The sequence below is a fragment of the Triturus cristatus genome, chromosome 5_2, assembly GCF_964204655.1.
Source record: "Triturus cristatus chromosome 5_2, aTriCri1.1, whole genome shotgun sequence".
Classification (NCBI taxonomy): domain Eukaryota; kingdom Metazoa; phylum Chordata; class Amphibia; order Caudata; family Salamandridae; genus Triturus; species Triturus cristatus.
In genome coordinates, this window is record NC_140588.1 from 35,640,027 (window position 1) to 35,657,396 (window position 17,370).

The window sequence follows — 17,370 nt, forward strand, 5'->3', positions numbered from 1 at the left end:
GGGATTTCTTGAACCATGTATCCAGAGGGCACCTCAGTGGAGTGCCCTGAGAACCTACAGACCCTGGTGTGGTCACACAATGGCTGTAGGCAACCTGCCAACACCAGACATGTTTCTGGACCCGCTGGGTCAAGAGCCTCTGCTCTCTGAAACCAGAACCAATGCACATTCAGGTGGAAAGCTTCAAAGGGCTGCTGCCTTTGTAATGCGACCCCCAGCCTCTGCTTCTAGCAGCAGATGACCGGCCCAGTTTACACCCCCACATTGGGTAGCAAAACTGGCGGGAAAACTTAGGAGTATAGAAAGTGTGCCTCCCCTCTGCCAACTCCACCCCTAAGGTGGGGGAGGTGAGGTGAAGCACATCTTTCAGTCTCCACCACCTTGCAACTAGGGAGACCCCCCCCCTTTCTATCGGGGTTAGATGTATGCCCTCTCCCACAGGAGGGAAGCATAATTAAGGGTGTAGTCACCACATGTAAGGTGCTCATTAGGTCTACCTGCTACTCACTCCCCTGAAACGCCCTTAAATGTTGTATTTAGGTGGCTCCCCCAGACCTGGAAACTAGTTCCTGATGACTAAAGGAGAAAAAGGACTAGAAGATGCTGAGCAGAAGAAAACTGAAGATTTCTAATGACTAGGTTGCAGCCCTACCAGCCTGTCTGCAGGCCTCGAAAAACCTGCAAAGAAACGCCTGTTACACAGTCAGCAACCTCAACAAACCACGAGAGGACTGCCTGCCTGCCTCTGAAGGAGGACACCAGCTCTGTATACAAAGAAACCTACACAAAGGACTCCGGTGCCCTCAGGATTCGTGAGCCCTGTCCACTCTGCACTCGACGTGTCCAGGTGGACCTACAACCCGGAACAGGTTCCCCGGTGATCCAGACGTCCAGGCCAGCATTGGCTGACTCTTCCTTAACTCCAAGGGGGTGCCTGCAGCCTGAATCCAGAGGCTCCCCCTGACCGCAACCGGCTTCTGATGTCTAAGGGCACCCCTGCACCCGAAACCCCTGGGCATTGGTGAGCTGAACAGACCGTGCCCCTACGACCCTCTAGATACAAACTTACCTCTGGCTGTTGCTGGTCTCCCTCCTGAAGCCTCCAGTGCGAAGCCTGCAGCCTGTTTGTCCGAGTTAAGTATCAATGGGGTAACCCGAAACGCTACCAGACCTGGGTGATAGGCAAATTTTCCATTGAAAAGCATTGGACGCCCGACGCTGTAATTACACCCTGCCACCGGCTGCTCCTGTGCCGTTGGTGGCGTATATTTGGTGCTAATTTATGGCCCCCATGCTTATGCTAAACCCTAAAGCTTAGTCCCTGAAACCGATTTACCTACCTGCAAGCAGGGAGTCATCGAGCACTCCCAGTCTTCATCGAAACGCATTGGGCCGAACTCAAATTTTGACCTCTGCATCCGTCCACTCCTTGTGTTGCTGGTGGTGCAGTTTTGGTACCCCCCTGACCCTTACCCCTTGTTTACCGTTGATCCCAAAGACTGACATTGTAAGTCGCGCGCTTATCTGTATAACCGCATTATTGTTTTCTTCCATAGGATAACATTGAACTCTTTGAAAATCTTAAGTATTTTTCCTACAAAAAAAATACTAACCATATTGCGAAGATCTTGGTCTTAAAATAAAACTTAAACAAAGCTTATTTTTTTTAAATTGATATGGATCTCCTTTTTTGGAGTCGTGTGTCCATATTGGTCAATGTTGTGTTAGGCCTAAGGCCTCTCACCCAAACGACCACCAATAGAGCACTTTGGGTTGTACATTGAGCCCTGCACACTTCGGGGAAATCACTGGACTCCGTGCACGGTATAAACACCTAGTGGTATAAAATATACAGAGACAGATTCCAACAATCCCACTCGGATTCACTTTGGCTATTAATGGGAGATTTTAATGCCAACTCAATGACTACATACACTAACAAAATATGGTAGAAATTAGACGATCAAACATGGAACAGACTAGAGATTAACTCCCAATTCCAAAGACACAATAAGCATGGGACAGAATTCAGCAAAGAGATTAGAAACCTGAAATTACGCCTCTTAAATGGCAGAATATCGACTGATTCACCGGCGGCGTACAAGCACATATCATCCAGGAGGTCAGCAACTCTGGACTACATGTGGATATCAATAGCCTATTTCCAGCATGTGAGCTCATTCAAGGTGCTCTCCTCAGCAGCCAGCGACTGTAGAAAAGTGCCTTTTTTAAATTTTTAACCCCACCCCCTTTTTGACTGATATCTGATGCACTTGGACTCAGTGTGCACAAGGTTGCTGCTAATCTGGTTCCCAGCAACTGTGTTCTTACCCAAAGTTGTACCTTTGTTTCCACAATTGGCACACCTCTGTGTCGCATGTAAATCCCTTCTAAAAGGTACCAGTGGTACCAAGGGCCTTGTGACTAGAGAGGGTCTCTAAGGGCTGCAGCTTGTATTGTGTCACCGCAAGAGACCCTCACCAAACACAAACACACTCCTATTGCAGACTGTTGTGGTGCAGACAAAATGTACGAGTCGACATGCCACGCAACTGTGTGTAACGCCCACCAACCACTGCCTATGGATGGCATAGGTAAGACCCCTTTCTAGGGGACCTCACAGCCCTAAGGCAGGGTGCACTATACCACAGGTGAGGGCACAGCTGTGTGAGCAATGTGTCCCTAGAGTGTCTGTGCTATTGCAAGTGCAGTGGAGCCATACGAGTACATTGGCTGGTAGTTACCAACTCCACAACGGCTCTACTGAATGCTGAAAAACTACCAACTCCCTTGAGCCCAGCTGAATGGTCTCCACCAGCCTGCCACACACAGACATGTTTCTGACCCCTGAGGTGGGAGCCCTTGTTCTCTTGTGGGTCAGAGGTAGAGGTTGCTTCAGGTGGAAGTGCTTCACACCTACCCCCAAGCAGGAACAGCATTCGGGGCTGTGAGCCTCAAAGGCTTCCCACCCTTTGATATGCTAGTCAGGGGCTCTCCAGCTAGTGGAGATGCCCGCCCCCTTGACCTGGCCCCACTTTTGGTAGCAAGGTCAGATAGAAAATTAGCAGTTAGGAGAGGTGCACCCCTGCTCTTGCCAAACCACCCCTAAGGTGCCCTGGACCAAAGTTCCCCCCTCCTTGTAAATGTAAATTGATACTTGTATAGCGCACTACTCACCCGCAAGGGTCTCAAGGCGCTTGTACAAACACCGCTGTGGAACCCATCCTGGCTTTCCCTGTGAGGCGTCCACTCCTGGGCACCCCCAAGTTGGAGGCCAGGCATCCTTAGCGTTGTGGGGGCCGTTGTGGAGATTAAACAAGCTATTGCCCAGAGTTGCAGAGTGGGACTCCATGATTGGAATGGCACAGAGGCGAGAATTATCATGTCCGTGGAATTTTGAGCCCAAGACCTGCCGAGGTGGGGAATTGAACCCTGGTCCCGGGCTAGACCTCTGCATCGGGGTCTGCCGCTCTAATCATTGAGTCACACTTCTCCTTAGCAAATCCTCCATCTTGAATGGAAGGATTCAACCCAATTAGGTTAGGGGGATACCCCCTCCCCAAAGGTATGGGACACTCTAAGGGTGTAGTCACCCGAAAGGCAAGTAGCTCGTTGGCTACCATCTGACAGTAACTGTAACACCCCTAAATTCAATATTTAGGGACAACCCTGAACCTTGATCCTCAGATTCGTGTCACCCAAGAAGAAAAAGGACAAAGACTATGCCATGCAGCCGAGCTTGGAAGACTACTGATTTGTCCCTATCCTACCCGCCTGTCTCCAGCTCAAAGACCCTGCAAAGATGACGCCTATCCAGTGGCCAGTGACTGCCTAGAACCCCTGGAAGACTGCTTTTCTTCAGCCAAGACCAGATCTCGCAAGGACAGAGAGCCTGTCCAGAAAATCTCCAGCTTCAAGGATTTCAGACCCAGGCGGATCCACAACCCCTGCCCTCTCTGCACCTGATGCCCAGGTTTGAGTGGCTCACCTGTCTCTGAAGTCTCCCCAGTGATCCTAACCTCATCACCAGCGGTGGCTGACCTCTCCAAGACCCCACGAAGCTGCCTGCAGCCTCAACATAAAGAGCCCCCCGGCCGCGACCGGCTCCGGTAAAGTAAACCCAACACCAAAGGCACCACTGCATCCTCCGCCCCCTGACATTCGGGAGCCCAGCTAATGGCACTGTGGTGTCCCTCAACCCTCCAACTTACCTGCCCAGCCAGGGGACACCTTCATCCAGCCTCCTGGCCCGAGCCTGCAGCCTGTGTGTGACTGTAATTTCACACTGAAATGCATTGGGCGCCCAACGCCGATTTTGCACCGGGCTGCCCCTGTGCCTCTGATGGTGTAACTTTGGTGCTGCCTTGTTGGCTCCCGTGCTGATCTTAACCCCTGGGACCTGGGCCCTTAAACCAAAAGGTACCCGTCTGCAAACCATGCCTCTGATGTACCCCCAGTCTCCATTGGCTAAAATTGGACCCAGTAATCTCAGCACCAGGCCTCCCCAGTGTCGCTGGTGGTGCAGTACCTACCATGAACTGACCCATGCCAATGTTAGTCCAAACCCCCGAAGACTGGAATTCTAAGTCGAATACTTACCAGCTAATGCATAACACTGCTTTCCTTCCATAGGTTTGCATTGCATTCTCATCCTATTTCATTAAAAAGTCTATCTATTGCAAATTTCTACTGTTTTGAACCAATACCACTAAAGTATTTCTATTACTGTGAAGAATTGTTAACTGCCTTGCAAAACAATTCCTATTGTATTTTGAAAAGTAGTACTCTTTGAAAACTGTTAATTACCTGCAACTGGGTATTTCTTGGTTCTAAAAATAAAATAACCAAACAATAACTTTATATACAAAACAACTGGTCTGGATTCAGTTTGAGTGTGTGCAATCATTTACCAGAGTGTGTACAATACATGCTTAACACAGCCCTCTGATAAACCTAACTGCTTGACCACTACCACAAATAGAGATTTTAGTATTATCTACTTGAGCCTCTGTAAGCCTCTTGGGATCCACTTGACTGAGCACATTATAGCTTGCTTTGGTATAGTATATACAGAGCCAGCTTCCTACAGGGACTATTTGATGCTAAAATGCAGTCTGACTGACGAATACGCATCACTCTAAGCAGCAGCACATCAGCAAACCATAAGGTCCGGAATCCATCAAAAGATTAAAATCTGTCACTAGTAACCAGGAGGTGTTATCCTGGGCAACAGAAAGAATGCTAGACCTACATCAAAACAAAATAGTAGGTGTTAAAAAAAAGAAAATTAGGATCCATGGTGCGAATGGGCACAGCTCCTCCAAAAGATCGAACATGAATGTACAATATTCAGCTGCAGTCAGCTGGGAATCAATGCACAGCCAAAGCAGCTCTGCAAGGAAATAACTTCATTTTACTTTTTACTAAACAAGGTCGAGAGAACAACGTTGGAGCAAAAATGCCAACTAACTAGTCAGAAATAAAATCTACGAGATAGGAGGATCCTGTAGAAAACTGCTTTATAGGAAGAGGCCAACAAATGGGCACAAATACATGAGATCATAAGTTCCAATAACCAGAAAAAGTTCTGGACATGGATTAACAGCATAGAATGCGCAGCTCCTCAAAAAAAAAGGTTGCAAGCATCTCTACAGCACAATGGGAGGCCCAAATAAACAACCTCTTCGATGACCCAGCTACTATCCAAACTGAAAATGTTAGCAAACAGGCAAGTAAGCAAACGTTAAACGTATCTGCAACCCAAACGAAACAAGTGTGTGGTCTCTTTGAGCAAATGGGGCACCCGGACCTAATCGCATTCCAATAGCCATATTTAAAAGATCACCTAACAAGCATTGGCATAGCCAATAGGTCTCGTCTTTGGGACCTTATAAGTGTTTAGTTATCCAGCACATTATCCTTGATGCAACGACATCAACTGTTGCATGGCTAAACACTTATAAGGTCCCGAAGGCGGGACCTATTGGCTATGGCAATGCTTGTTGGAACTGCCGGTGATCAGCACTGGCAAGACCTGGGCCACTTAAAGCCCTGATTGCTGGCACTTACCAACATCAGGTAATAGGTACTGAATGACTGAGTGTTCCATTTGAGCACCAATTTTGATTACACCTTTATAAAGTGAACGAGGTATTGTGGATAGCCACAAAGATGTTGTAATTTGGACTGCAAGTGTTATTACAATTCTTTGCACTGTGCCTCCAAGTCACTCATTTAAGCCATATCGTTTATTTCTCGCGATAGCGTTTTCTGTCATCCATGCCACTATAAATAAGATAATTCCCTCTGCTTTATGTCCCCTGCACGGTTATCAGATAACTATCACTGACATATCACGTCAGCAAGGGCTTTAAGTAGGCCTGGTCCTGCTGGTGCTCAACACCAAAAGTTCTAAAAAGCAGGTGCAACGAGGGTCCAATTTTGCTCTCACTCTCACGGTTCTCAATATAAGAAGCTGACAGTGCCCGTCTGAAGGTCTGCCCACTGCCTCCCGGTATCAACGCGAAAATAAAACACAGACCATGCTAAAAAAAATACATGCTGATATAGCGACGTGAGGTTTATTTAGTTTGCAACAACTAGGAACTCAATTGTGTAAATCAGTGAAATGACTGGGGAATAAAAATAAATGCAGAGCGTGTTTGCATAATTATACTCATTTTAATGACATAAAAAATTTAGTTTTTTACAAAAGACGCAACATAGTTTCTTCAACTAGAAAGAAAATGCCCTACAAAATTGTTTTTTGCTAGTGTAAATGCTGAAACCAAAGTTGAATTGGCTAGAGAAAGAAAGGGAGCAAGGCTCTGTGCGTGCCACAAACACCAAAACTCCTAGGCCCTAGTAAAAAAACACTTATATCTCTGTTCTAATTCCTCGACTGAACCCACGGTGACGAGTAACCGGAATTCTTGGTACTTGTGAGTTATCTTGCATGCCAGTGACTATTGCTCTTGATGTGTAACGCCCCTCCTAAGTAACCTGTCAACCTCCTCCAGTCAATATGCTTAATAATGAATCCAAGAGCGCAGCCTCTCATCGTACTCTTTTCTATATGTGCATCGTACTAGGTAGATTTGCACGCTGTAAATTAAATACCTACACACAAGGGTGTGTTGAAGGCTGGGATATGTCATGGGAGGTGAAGTCCCTAATTCTGAGAGAATGCACGGGAATACTCTATAAAACTGGACACTCCTTGTAGCCCTGCATATGAGTGGAAGCTTTAAGTTTGTTTTTTCTACACTCGGGTCACAGATAAAGGTTATTGGCTATGTGTGCGTGGACCACCGTATAGTTGTTGTGAATGAATGGAAAAAGTTTGTATCATTGTGGTTTGCGAGTTTCTGGAAGGTCATGTTATGGAGCGTGTGGAGAGAAACATCTGAACCTGTACATTGGCAAGTGGAATCCCGGCCATGCTACCAAAGTGTGAACGGAAACGAGTGTACGCTGGCACGTCAATTAAGTCTCAGGTTATCCTGCATATGAAAACAGAACCAATGGGAGCAGAGAACCACGTAATTGTTTAAACTCCCGTTATAGTGTTTGCGACTACAATACAGTTTTACCGTGCACGTGTGTGTACACAACCCTGTCACTGTTAGTAAAAGCCCCCTTCTCATCTTATTTTTAGTGCGAGGAGGTCTTGGGATATTATGGTTTCTCTTGGTTGGTTCATATATTTGGAGGGTGGGGGGGGGAGGGGCTCACAATGCCTACCCCGGGTCTCCCTCATTAACTGGTAGTGGCTATTGTCTCCCTCAAACACTGCCTGTGTTGTAGCTGGCTGGGACTCCCGGGTCACCCTAATAGAGCGATTACACGCTTGCCCTCTCTTACCCCCCCAGATCCCAAGCTTAAGCTGAGACCGGTCCAAGTTCTGCAAGTAATCTCCCAGGTACCGGTTCAGTTGGTCGCCGACTACCGACTCCAGCGCCATAATGACAGCTGCTGCGGGCGCACTCCTGCTCACACTGATGGAGCCTCCCTCTGCGAGCTCCGGCCCTGACAGCCGCACCACAGCTCCCGATAGCCACTTCGGGCGCGCATCACGTGGCTGCGCACGAGCCCTCGACCTGCTTTTGACAGGCGGACCACTACTAAAAGAGCACCGCCCCTCATACCGGTGTGAAACTGAACGTGGCCGGGCGCAGCCTTCAGTCTTGTGACGTAGGGTGAAGGAGTACGCCAACGCTGTTGATCACGAACGAGAAACCCATGAGAAAGAATAGACATAGAAACATGCGCAGTTCTTAATGCAGCGTTCGGGCGAAAGACTTAGTTCCATTGTAGCTGCCCAAAATTAAGTTACAACTTTGCAATTAATGTTGTGAATCCGCCAAAAGCAAAACATATTTTGTAAATATTTAAGAATAAAGTAGCTTTCGGAAAGTGGTGTTTAAACAGAGTTTGTTATTAGCAGTTGCAATTATGATCTAATTGACCTTCACGAGGAGAGGAGGCGGCAGCAGGGAGAGAGAGGAGGGGGCCTGCTCCAGTTTCCCTTGCGGGAGCGAGCAGGAACCATCTGTTAATTACAAACAGATGGTTTCAAAGCTCGCTCCCGCAAGGGAATCGCCAAACGTGCACGCGTTGCCATTCAAAGCAATGTAATGCGCGCACGTTTTTGGCCTCAAAACCTAATCAATTACATGAGGTCTCCTATGCAGCGCACTGCGTAGGCGAGACCTAAAAAATGGTCCCAGGAAATAACACCTATTTTCAAATTTCACCTCCTAGGCAAATCAACACCGGATAACTGGAGAGGCTCAATCCTAGTACCAATTCTAAAAAAAGTGTTGCGCACTAATACTGAGAACTATAGGATGATAGCCTTCATGGGCACAGAAGGAAAATGCTATGCAAATATTTTAAACAAGAACTGGAAAATGGGTGAAGGAAAAAGGCGGATTTCACCATGCCAAAAGGGCGCCATATCGAGGACAATCTGTTTTGCATTACCCACCAGAGAGAAGAAACAGTGCTCACAAAAAATAAATCCTTATATCTTGGCTCTGTCAATTTTGCTGCACCCTTTGACAGCGTCTCATGAGATAAGCTTTGGGCCAAACTAAAACAATTGAATGATCCCATCACTGCTCTTAAAGGCTATAATGCTCTGACACGGAGGTAAAGTCAAAGTGACAGCAGCCTGGACAACAGCTATGTAAGTGCACATAAAGGGCCTACTGCTGTCCAATCTATACCTATGTGACCTAAAGGAAGCTCTAGAAGAAACAAAAGCATTCCTTCCAAAAATGGCCACTCACAAAATCCAGATCCAACAATATGCAGACGACAGTGTTACTAGACCAGGCACAAATAGGGCTAAATAACTCATTCAACATCTTAGCTGTGAAGAAAATGAACTCATGATCAGCACACGCACTGGCATAGCCAATAGCTCTTGCCTTTGTGATCTTATAAGTATTTAGCCAGAGTTATTAGCTTTGCCAATGTCTTTAGTTATGTTGTAGAGCATTGTGGCTGCTGTGCAGCATGTCTAAAAGTTATAATAAAGTGTTATAAGCGGACTTACTGGTCCCGCATTTGGCTAATCTCTGACGATATGTGGGTCACTGGTACTATGCCACCTTCAATGAATGAGGCAATTATTGTTGCTATTTTGAAGCCAGGCAAGCCTCCAGATAAGTGCGCTTCCTATCGCCCGCTTTCCCTGCTTAATGTAGATACATAAATATTTGCGAAGATCTTAGCTAACCGGCTCGTTCCGCTGGTCCTGATATTGGTGGCGCCGGAACAGGCAGGTTTTGTACCAAGTAGAAGCTTAACGTATAATTTGAGAACAGTGTTTGAAGCGATTCAGCACACTAAACCGGAGATGCAGGTGGTAGCTGTATTTCTTGACATGGAGAAAGCTTTTGACTTCGTTGAATGGCCCTTCATGCAGCAGGTACTTATAAGGATGGGGTTGGGGGGCAGTCTTTCTGCAATTGATAGGGGTATTATACAGCACGCACACGGCTAGAATTAAGCTTGGCAACCTGGTGACGGATGCTATACATATCACTAGGGGTACACAGAAGGGCTGCCCTCTTTCCCCCATTTTATGTGTTGGTGGCTGAGCCCTTGGCATGTGCGCTCCGGGAATACCACAGACATAAGGGTACAAGATTTCAGGGTTACAAGCTGATTGTTTCCACTTATGCGGATGATACGCTATTGTATGTGCGCTACCCAGAACGCCACCTCTCTTCTGTCCTGCGTGAAGTGGTGAGATTTGGAGCCGTGTCGGGGCTCAGTGTTAATTGGCCAAAGTCTATAATATTTCCTCTCAAGCGGGTGACGACTCCATTTGAACCGGACTATCCGCTGCAATGGACAACAGTCAGTGCGTTACCTAGGGATCAAGATAGACACGGACTTGGCGGTAGTGTTCAGGGATAACTACAGGGTGGCAATAAAATTAGAAGATGAAGTAGAAGGCTGGATCCGTAGCCGCTATCCTTATTGGGCAAAATTTCGATCATGAAAATGGTGATACTCCCCCCGTTTTTTGTTCCTTTTCATCAATATTCCCTTGGTTCTCCCTTGCTCTTTCTTTCGGAGACTTACAGAATTAATGATTACGTTGGCTTGGGCTGGAAAGCAGGCACGGGCCAGGTGGGACGTGCTTACGTTGCCATTCCATATGGAAGGACTGGGTGCACCGGACTTTGATCTGTACTACAGGGCAGCACAGAGCACACCTGCTTACCACTGGATGCATGGCTCGCCACACTCCACAATTGTGTATAGAGGGGGTTGTGGCCTCCCCTCTACCCATGCCAGTATTACCGTTTAAACCTCCGTATCGTAGGACCGGGATATTAGATTCAGTGAACGCTACAACGCACGCATGGCACTACCTCCTGAAGTTACAGGCAGGAGCCATACTGTACTCCCCACACACACCGCTGGAGTGGGGTCACTGGCTGCCACCCTGCAGGGAAAAAGGGGTTACACGTACGCTCAACTCAATAGGGGTGAGAGCTGTTGGGAATCTGTTTGAGAGGGGGCTTTGCCCGCGATGAACTAATTGGCGTGCTGAAACTCCGGATGCGTAGAGCTAGACAGCCTACCAGATTTCCAATAGAAGAGATTCGTTCCTTTGAAATTGGTCTTCAAGTAGATACAGACAATCAATAACCACTCCCTTGAACTACTTGTCAGGAACAAACCCTGTTTTTAATAGATTGTAAGTGAACAGTGTTCCGGCACCAGACCAAATAAACATTTATAAAAACCTCAGTAAAGCGGTGTGTGGGGCAACTGACCAAGACATGCCCACATATACCCTTTTATAACACCTGGATTAGCCGAATAATCAGCGACAGACTGCGAGCAATCCACCTACCACGACAGACTGCGAGCTATCTATCAACCGAACAATTTGAGGAACCGATGGACCTACCTGTAACTGCATTCACCTGCATTACCTTAGAAAAGTATTATTTTACTTACCTGCACCAAGTCTGGCTTGAAATATTTTTGCAGGGGTGCCTTTGAGGCGAGATTTCACCTTACCGGGTCACTCACTGTTGGGGGGTTGGGGGGGGGGACGGTCTCCGTGCTGAGGCTGTAGGCGATGGAGAGTCCTGGAGGGGTCAATCCATGGTGGACTCGGACTCTGGAGGGCTTGGGGACCTCGACAGGACGAATGGGCTACTATGACTCCGGCCGTAGGCGTCTGGTTTCTTTGTCCTCAGTAGACTCGGAGTCTTTCTTCGGTGATTCTTTTGAACAGAGCTGCTGTTCACAGGAGATCTGGTCTTTGTTGGAGGCAGTCAGTCCTCCCACGGGTTCTGGAGGTCGCTAGATGGAGGACAGGGTGATTTTTGGCGCAAGAACTCCGGAAGCTGCAGATGGGCCAGTAGGGCTGGGGCAAAGTCGATTCTTCTCTGCAGTCTCCTCTGCTGGGAGTCTTCTTTCGTCCTTCGGCGTACGTTGCAGGAATCTGCCTTCCTGGTTCAGGCCTGCCCACTATTGCATTTAGGCGGTGTTTTAGGGGTCTCAAGGTCAGTAGCCAATGGGCTACTGACCTTAGGGTGACTTCACTCTTGGTGTGCGCACCCGAAGTGGGGGAGTGGGCACAATCCCTAATCCTGATTGGGATCACATCACCCCCCCCCCCCGTACCAGAGGGGTGGGGTTGGCAGAGGTGGGCACACCTTCTGGGCTGGTCTCATTTTTCCCACCTGTCTTGCAGCCGAAAAGGAGGGGAGACAGGCAGGGGTCCTGCTCCTGATGGCAGGAAAGGCTGGGGGTTGCGTTACAAAGGTGGCAATGCCTTTAAAGCTCCCCTGCCACAGATGGCTCGACCTGACCGTGGGGAGGTGTGAACACCTCCGCCCAAGAAAGGCTTTGTTTCTGGTGTTTGCCAGTCAGGGAACCCACCAGAGGCTGGTCGTTATTCATTGGCCCTCGGAGTGCATTGGCTAATAAATCCCACACTGGCATCAGTGTAGGTTTCTTATGCCGAGAGGTTTGCTACCAAACTTTCCAGAATCCAATAAAGCCATTGTACTGCTGTGGAGTTCGTAATGACAAACTCCCAGACCATATACTCTTTATGGCTTTACTGCACTTACACTGTCTAAGAAGGGACTTAGACACTGTAGGGGTACAGTGCCCATGCAACTGTACCCTCACCAGTGGTATAGTGCACCCAGCTAGAAGGGTGGCTGGCCTATACCATAGGCAGTGGCTTGTAGGCATGGCACACAGGAATGTGTGCCATGTCGACTTCACTTTTCTCTGCACCAACTACCCGCAGCCTGCAATGGCAGTGTGTGTGTGTGTGTGTTAAGGTACGGGACCTCAGAGGGTGGAACAATATGTGCTGTAGCCCTTTGTGGGCTTCCTTGGCCATAGTGCCCTTGGTACCGATGGTGCCTTTTATAAGGGACTTACATGTGGCCCGAGAGGTGCCAATTGGGGGTACAAAGGTACAGTTTTGTGAAAGAACAGGCCCTGGAAACCTGATTGGCAGGGACCCAGGCCACACCAAGTCGAAGTGAATCAGAAATCTGGCAAAAAGTGGGGGTGGGGGGGGTTAATGCAACGGAAACCCAGCTTCCTACAAAACCAAAACATATTCCAGGCAAAAAGTGGGAGGCTAACCATGTCAAAAGAGGCACTTTCTCACAGTAGCTTATCAAAACAGTATTGGAAATCAGCTTTAATGCCAGACTAACACAATTTCTGGTTAAAAAAACACACACAATGATAGGAAATTTACAATGATTACAACTGAGCAGAAATGCGACAAAAAAGGTAATCAATAAGAATACTGCAATGTTTTTGTATCTAATGACAAATATGGATAAGTGCTAGTAAAGGAACATTAGGCCCATTAACTATTTCTGACATGTCCAACTCTAAAACCATGAAATAATTATTTCACCTATAAGTGGCTCATCTCGATCAGGGTCATTGATGTAATCTTTCAAGCTTGTCAATTTCTTTGCAGGGGGTGGTTGACCATCTGGAATAGAAAATAAAGACAAATTGCACAAAATACCCAAAAGCTAAAACTCAATTCAGAAAATGCAACATATATATATATATATATATATATATATAAGTTTGAGATTATTTTTAAATAAGGGTTTTCATTCATTTTTAAATATTAGTCAGAAAATAGTAACGATTTTTATCAGAAAAGAACTATATTTATAAAACCATCTATACATCTATCTATCTATATATAGGGAATGTTACTCTGTAAGCATCTGTTTGTGGCATGTAGTGCTGTCGATTCACATGCTTAGCATATAACTGTCATCTAGTGTTGGGCTCGGAAATGTGCAAGTTGTTTTTCTTAGAAAAAGTCTTTCCAATCATGAGGTTCCGTAACTTCTCCTCTTGCTTGCAATTCGCATGGTCCTCAACTCTAGTGTTATATTGTTTTCCACTTGCCGGGTGAGGATGGAGGGTAAAAGGATAATGTAGCATAGTGCGATGACCATGGAAATGCAAGTATAACTGCAACCTCCACAGGTTTCCGGAGAGCAGGGTCGCCGCATGTGAATCTACAGCACTACATGCCACAAACCTGCTTACAGGGTAAGTAACATTAACCTTTTGATGGCATGTGTGGCTGTAGATACAAATGCTTAGCACAGACAAAAAAGCATTTCTCCTCCTCAGCGGTGGCTAATCTGTGGTGGGTGCATTTGTTTGAAATAACGAATGTAGTACCACTCGACCGACATTGGCTTGGTGTCTTGCCATGACATCTACCGTTCTGTAAATGTATGCGGCGTATTCCATGTAGCTGCTTTGCATATGTCAGCTATTGTTAGATTTCCCAGAAATGCCATTGAAGCCCCTTTTTTACGTGGAGTGAGCTTTTGGCGGGATGGGGGGGGGGGGGGGGGGGGGGGCATTAGAATAGCATGCTAGGATACATTTTACCATTCAACATGACATTTCCGATTTGGAAATTGCTTTACCCTTATGTGGTTTGGAGAATGCAACAAACAGTTGTTGAGTTTTCTGAAACATTTGTGCTATTTTAACATCTCGTGTGGAATGCTCTTGCCGCCACGGAGTCTGATTGAGGAAGGAACACAGGCAACTCAATGTATTGACTCATGTGGAATGTCGAGGCTACTTTTGGTAGAAATTTAGGATTCGTTTGTGATACTACTTTGTCTATTTGAAGAATTGTTCTAATAAAGTTAATGCTTGAATCTCACAAACCTGTCTGAGTGAAGTGATTGCGATGAGAAACGCACGTTTTCATGATAGGAATTGTAGTTTCAACTGTAGAGAATCCTTGCCAACCAGGTCCCCCGTGCCAGTGCTTCTTCCCTAAAACATATCCACAATTGGTACTTTTGCCCCTTGTAAATCCCTAGTGAATGGTACCCTGGGTACCTAGAGCCAGGGACCCCCCTCACTGGGACCATGCCACTGCCTTTGCAGCTCGCATGCCCCTGGGAGGTGAAAAACGACAAAGTCGACATGGCACCCTGCCATGCCAGCCAGCACTGCCTTAGGAATAGGTAAATCACCCCTCTAGCAGGCCTTAAAGCCCCAAGGCATAGTGCACTATACCACAGGTGAGGTCATATCTGCATGAGCAGATATGCCATTGACAATATTAGGGTCCATTCCTTAATGTTGTTAGTGCCAGTGAAGCCATAGAGAGTACATGGGCTGGAAATTCGACAACTCTACTTTCACTGCACCATGATGGCTTCACTTAAAACAGGAGAGTATGGTACCAAACTAATCCTCTCACTAAATCCACACCGATGCCAGTGGGAGATTTATTGTACCATGTACTGAGAGGGAGCCTCAGGAGGTGCCCCCTGAAGACCTACCAACCGTGGTGCGGTCTTGGACTGGCTGTAAGCAGCCAGCCACCCCCAGACATATTTCTGGACTCCTGGGTGGAGAGCACATACTCTCTGGGATCTGAAATAATGCACATCTTTGGCAGAGTTGTCACACCTCCTCCCCCAGATTGGGCCAGTGCTCGAAGGGGAAGCTTCAGAGGTCTGCCACCTTTGTAATGCGACCCCCAACCTCTGCAGCAGCAGAGGCAGCACAGGTTTATATCCCCACTTCGGGAGGGAAATCTTAGAAAGACTAGGAGGTGTTCCCACCTTTGCCAACTCCACCCCTCAGGTGGAGGTGAAGTTGAGCACATTTTTCAGTCCCCTCCATCTTTAAGATGAGGGGACCCCCTCCAACCAGGTCTATGCCCCCTACCACAGGAGGGTGGCATAATAGCAGGTGTAGTCACCCCAGGTAATGTTCCCATTGGCCCTACCTGCTACTCCCATAAACCCCCCACCTAAATTTAGTATTTAGGTGGCTCCCCCAGACCTAGAAAATAGTTACCTGTGACGACCGAAGAAGAAAGCAGACATCCCTGCATAGGAGACTAAAGACGACAACTGCTTTGGCCACAGCCCTACCGGCCTGTCTTCAGCTTTGACGAACCTGCGACCTGTCTTGCACCCATCAACCTCTGAAAAGCCTGGGAGGACAGCTGCCTTCGAAAAAGACTTCAATCTCCTGAGGACATCGGCCCAGTCCAGAAGAAACCTACTCCAAGGACCCCAAACCAGGCAGATCAGAGTCTCCTGCACCTGATGCCCATAGACAAGTGACTCACCTGACCAGTGAAGTCTCCCCAGCGATCCTGAACTAGAGTCCAACATTGGCCGACTTCTCCTGACCTCCACAACAGCACCTACTGTGTGAATCCAGAGGCTCCCCTGAACGCGACTGGCTCCAGTAAGAAGACTCAGAAGTCAAAGGGCACCCCTGCACCAAACACCCCTGGGCCTTGGGGAGCTGAATCGACAGTGGCCCTGCGATCCTCTACATTTCTCCTTACCTCTGCGGTCATTGGTCTCCCTCTTGCAACCTCCGGTGCAATGCCTGCAGCCTGTTTGCCAAGAGAAGAAACTTGGGTGGCCAATGCTAATGTTGCACCCGCACACAGCTGCCCCCGTGCAACTGGTGGTCGATGTTTGGTGCGGCTTTGTGCCCCCCCCTGTGCTTGCACTGACCCCCAACGCTTGGCTCCTGTAACAATGTACCTACCTGCAAGCAGTGTGGCTTCAAGCACCTGGTGATACAGTTTTGGCCCTCACCTGACCCTTGCCCACTGCTGACCTCTGGTCCCTAAGACTGTAAGTGTAAGTGCGATACTTACCTGTTTAACCGCAATATTGTTTTCCCCATAGAATCATTTCTGAACAGCTCAATGTTTTCCTAAGTGTCAAATTTTGAAAGTGAAAAGTTTTTTTTGTCAAAACCGTACTTACCTTATTACGAAGACCCTGGTCTTAAAATAAAATATAAAGTATATTTAACTAAAATTGGTGTGAATCTCCTTTTTAAGTGGATTGTTTATTATTGGTCAGTGTTGTGCAATAAATGTTTTACACTCCTCTGTGTTAGCCCTAAGGCAGCTCGCCCCACTCTAACACTAATAGAGCACTTTGGGTTTTACATTGAGCCCTGTACACTTTTGGGGAACCCCTGGGCTCTGTGTATGGTATACCCACCTAGTGTGATACCATATACAGAGCCAGCTTCCTACAGAAAGCAAACCTGAGGTATTGCAAATGTGATGGGTGAATAAATTGGAATGTGAAAACATGCCTCTTAAATCCAATGTAGTCATGAAGTCTCCCAGTTGTAAAAGTGGTATGCCATGCTGAAGAGCGACCATATGAAAATGTTCTAAAAGAATGTACCTGTTTAGCGGTCTTAGATATAGAATGGGTCATATAACCCTGTCCTTTATGGGCATAAGGAAGTAAAGGGAATAGGACTATGGGCCCTGCTGGTGTAATGGCAGCAGTTCCATCACTCCTT

The 17,370-nt window shown here is 47.3% G+C and overlaps 1 protein-coding gene across 1 annotated transcript in view; it reads right to left on the minus strand.

The window, feature by feature from the left end:
• LOC146822620 (uncharacterized) overlaps positions 1-17,370 on the minus strand; it is a 298,045-nt gene that overhangs the window by 227,759 nt on the left and 52,916 nt on the right. Inside the window, exon 5 of the mRNA XM_085606794.1 lies at positions 13,430-13,510. Within this exon, the coding sequence (XP_085462920.1) occupies positions 13,430-13,510 (81 nt within the window). The remainder of the gene's footprint in view (positions 1-13,429; positions 13,511-17,370) is intronic.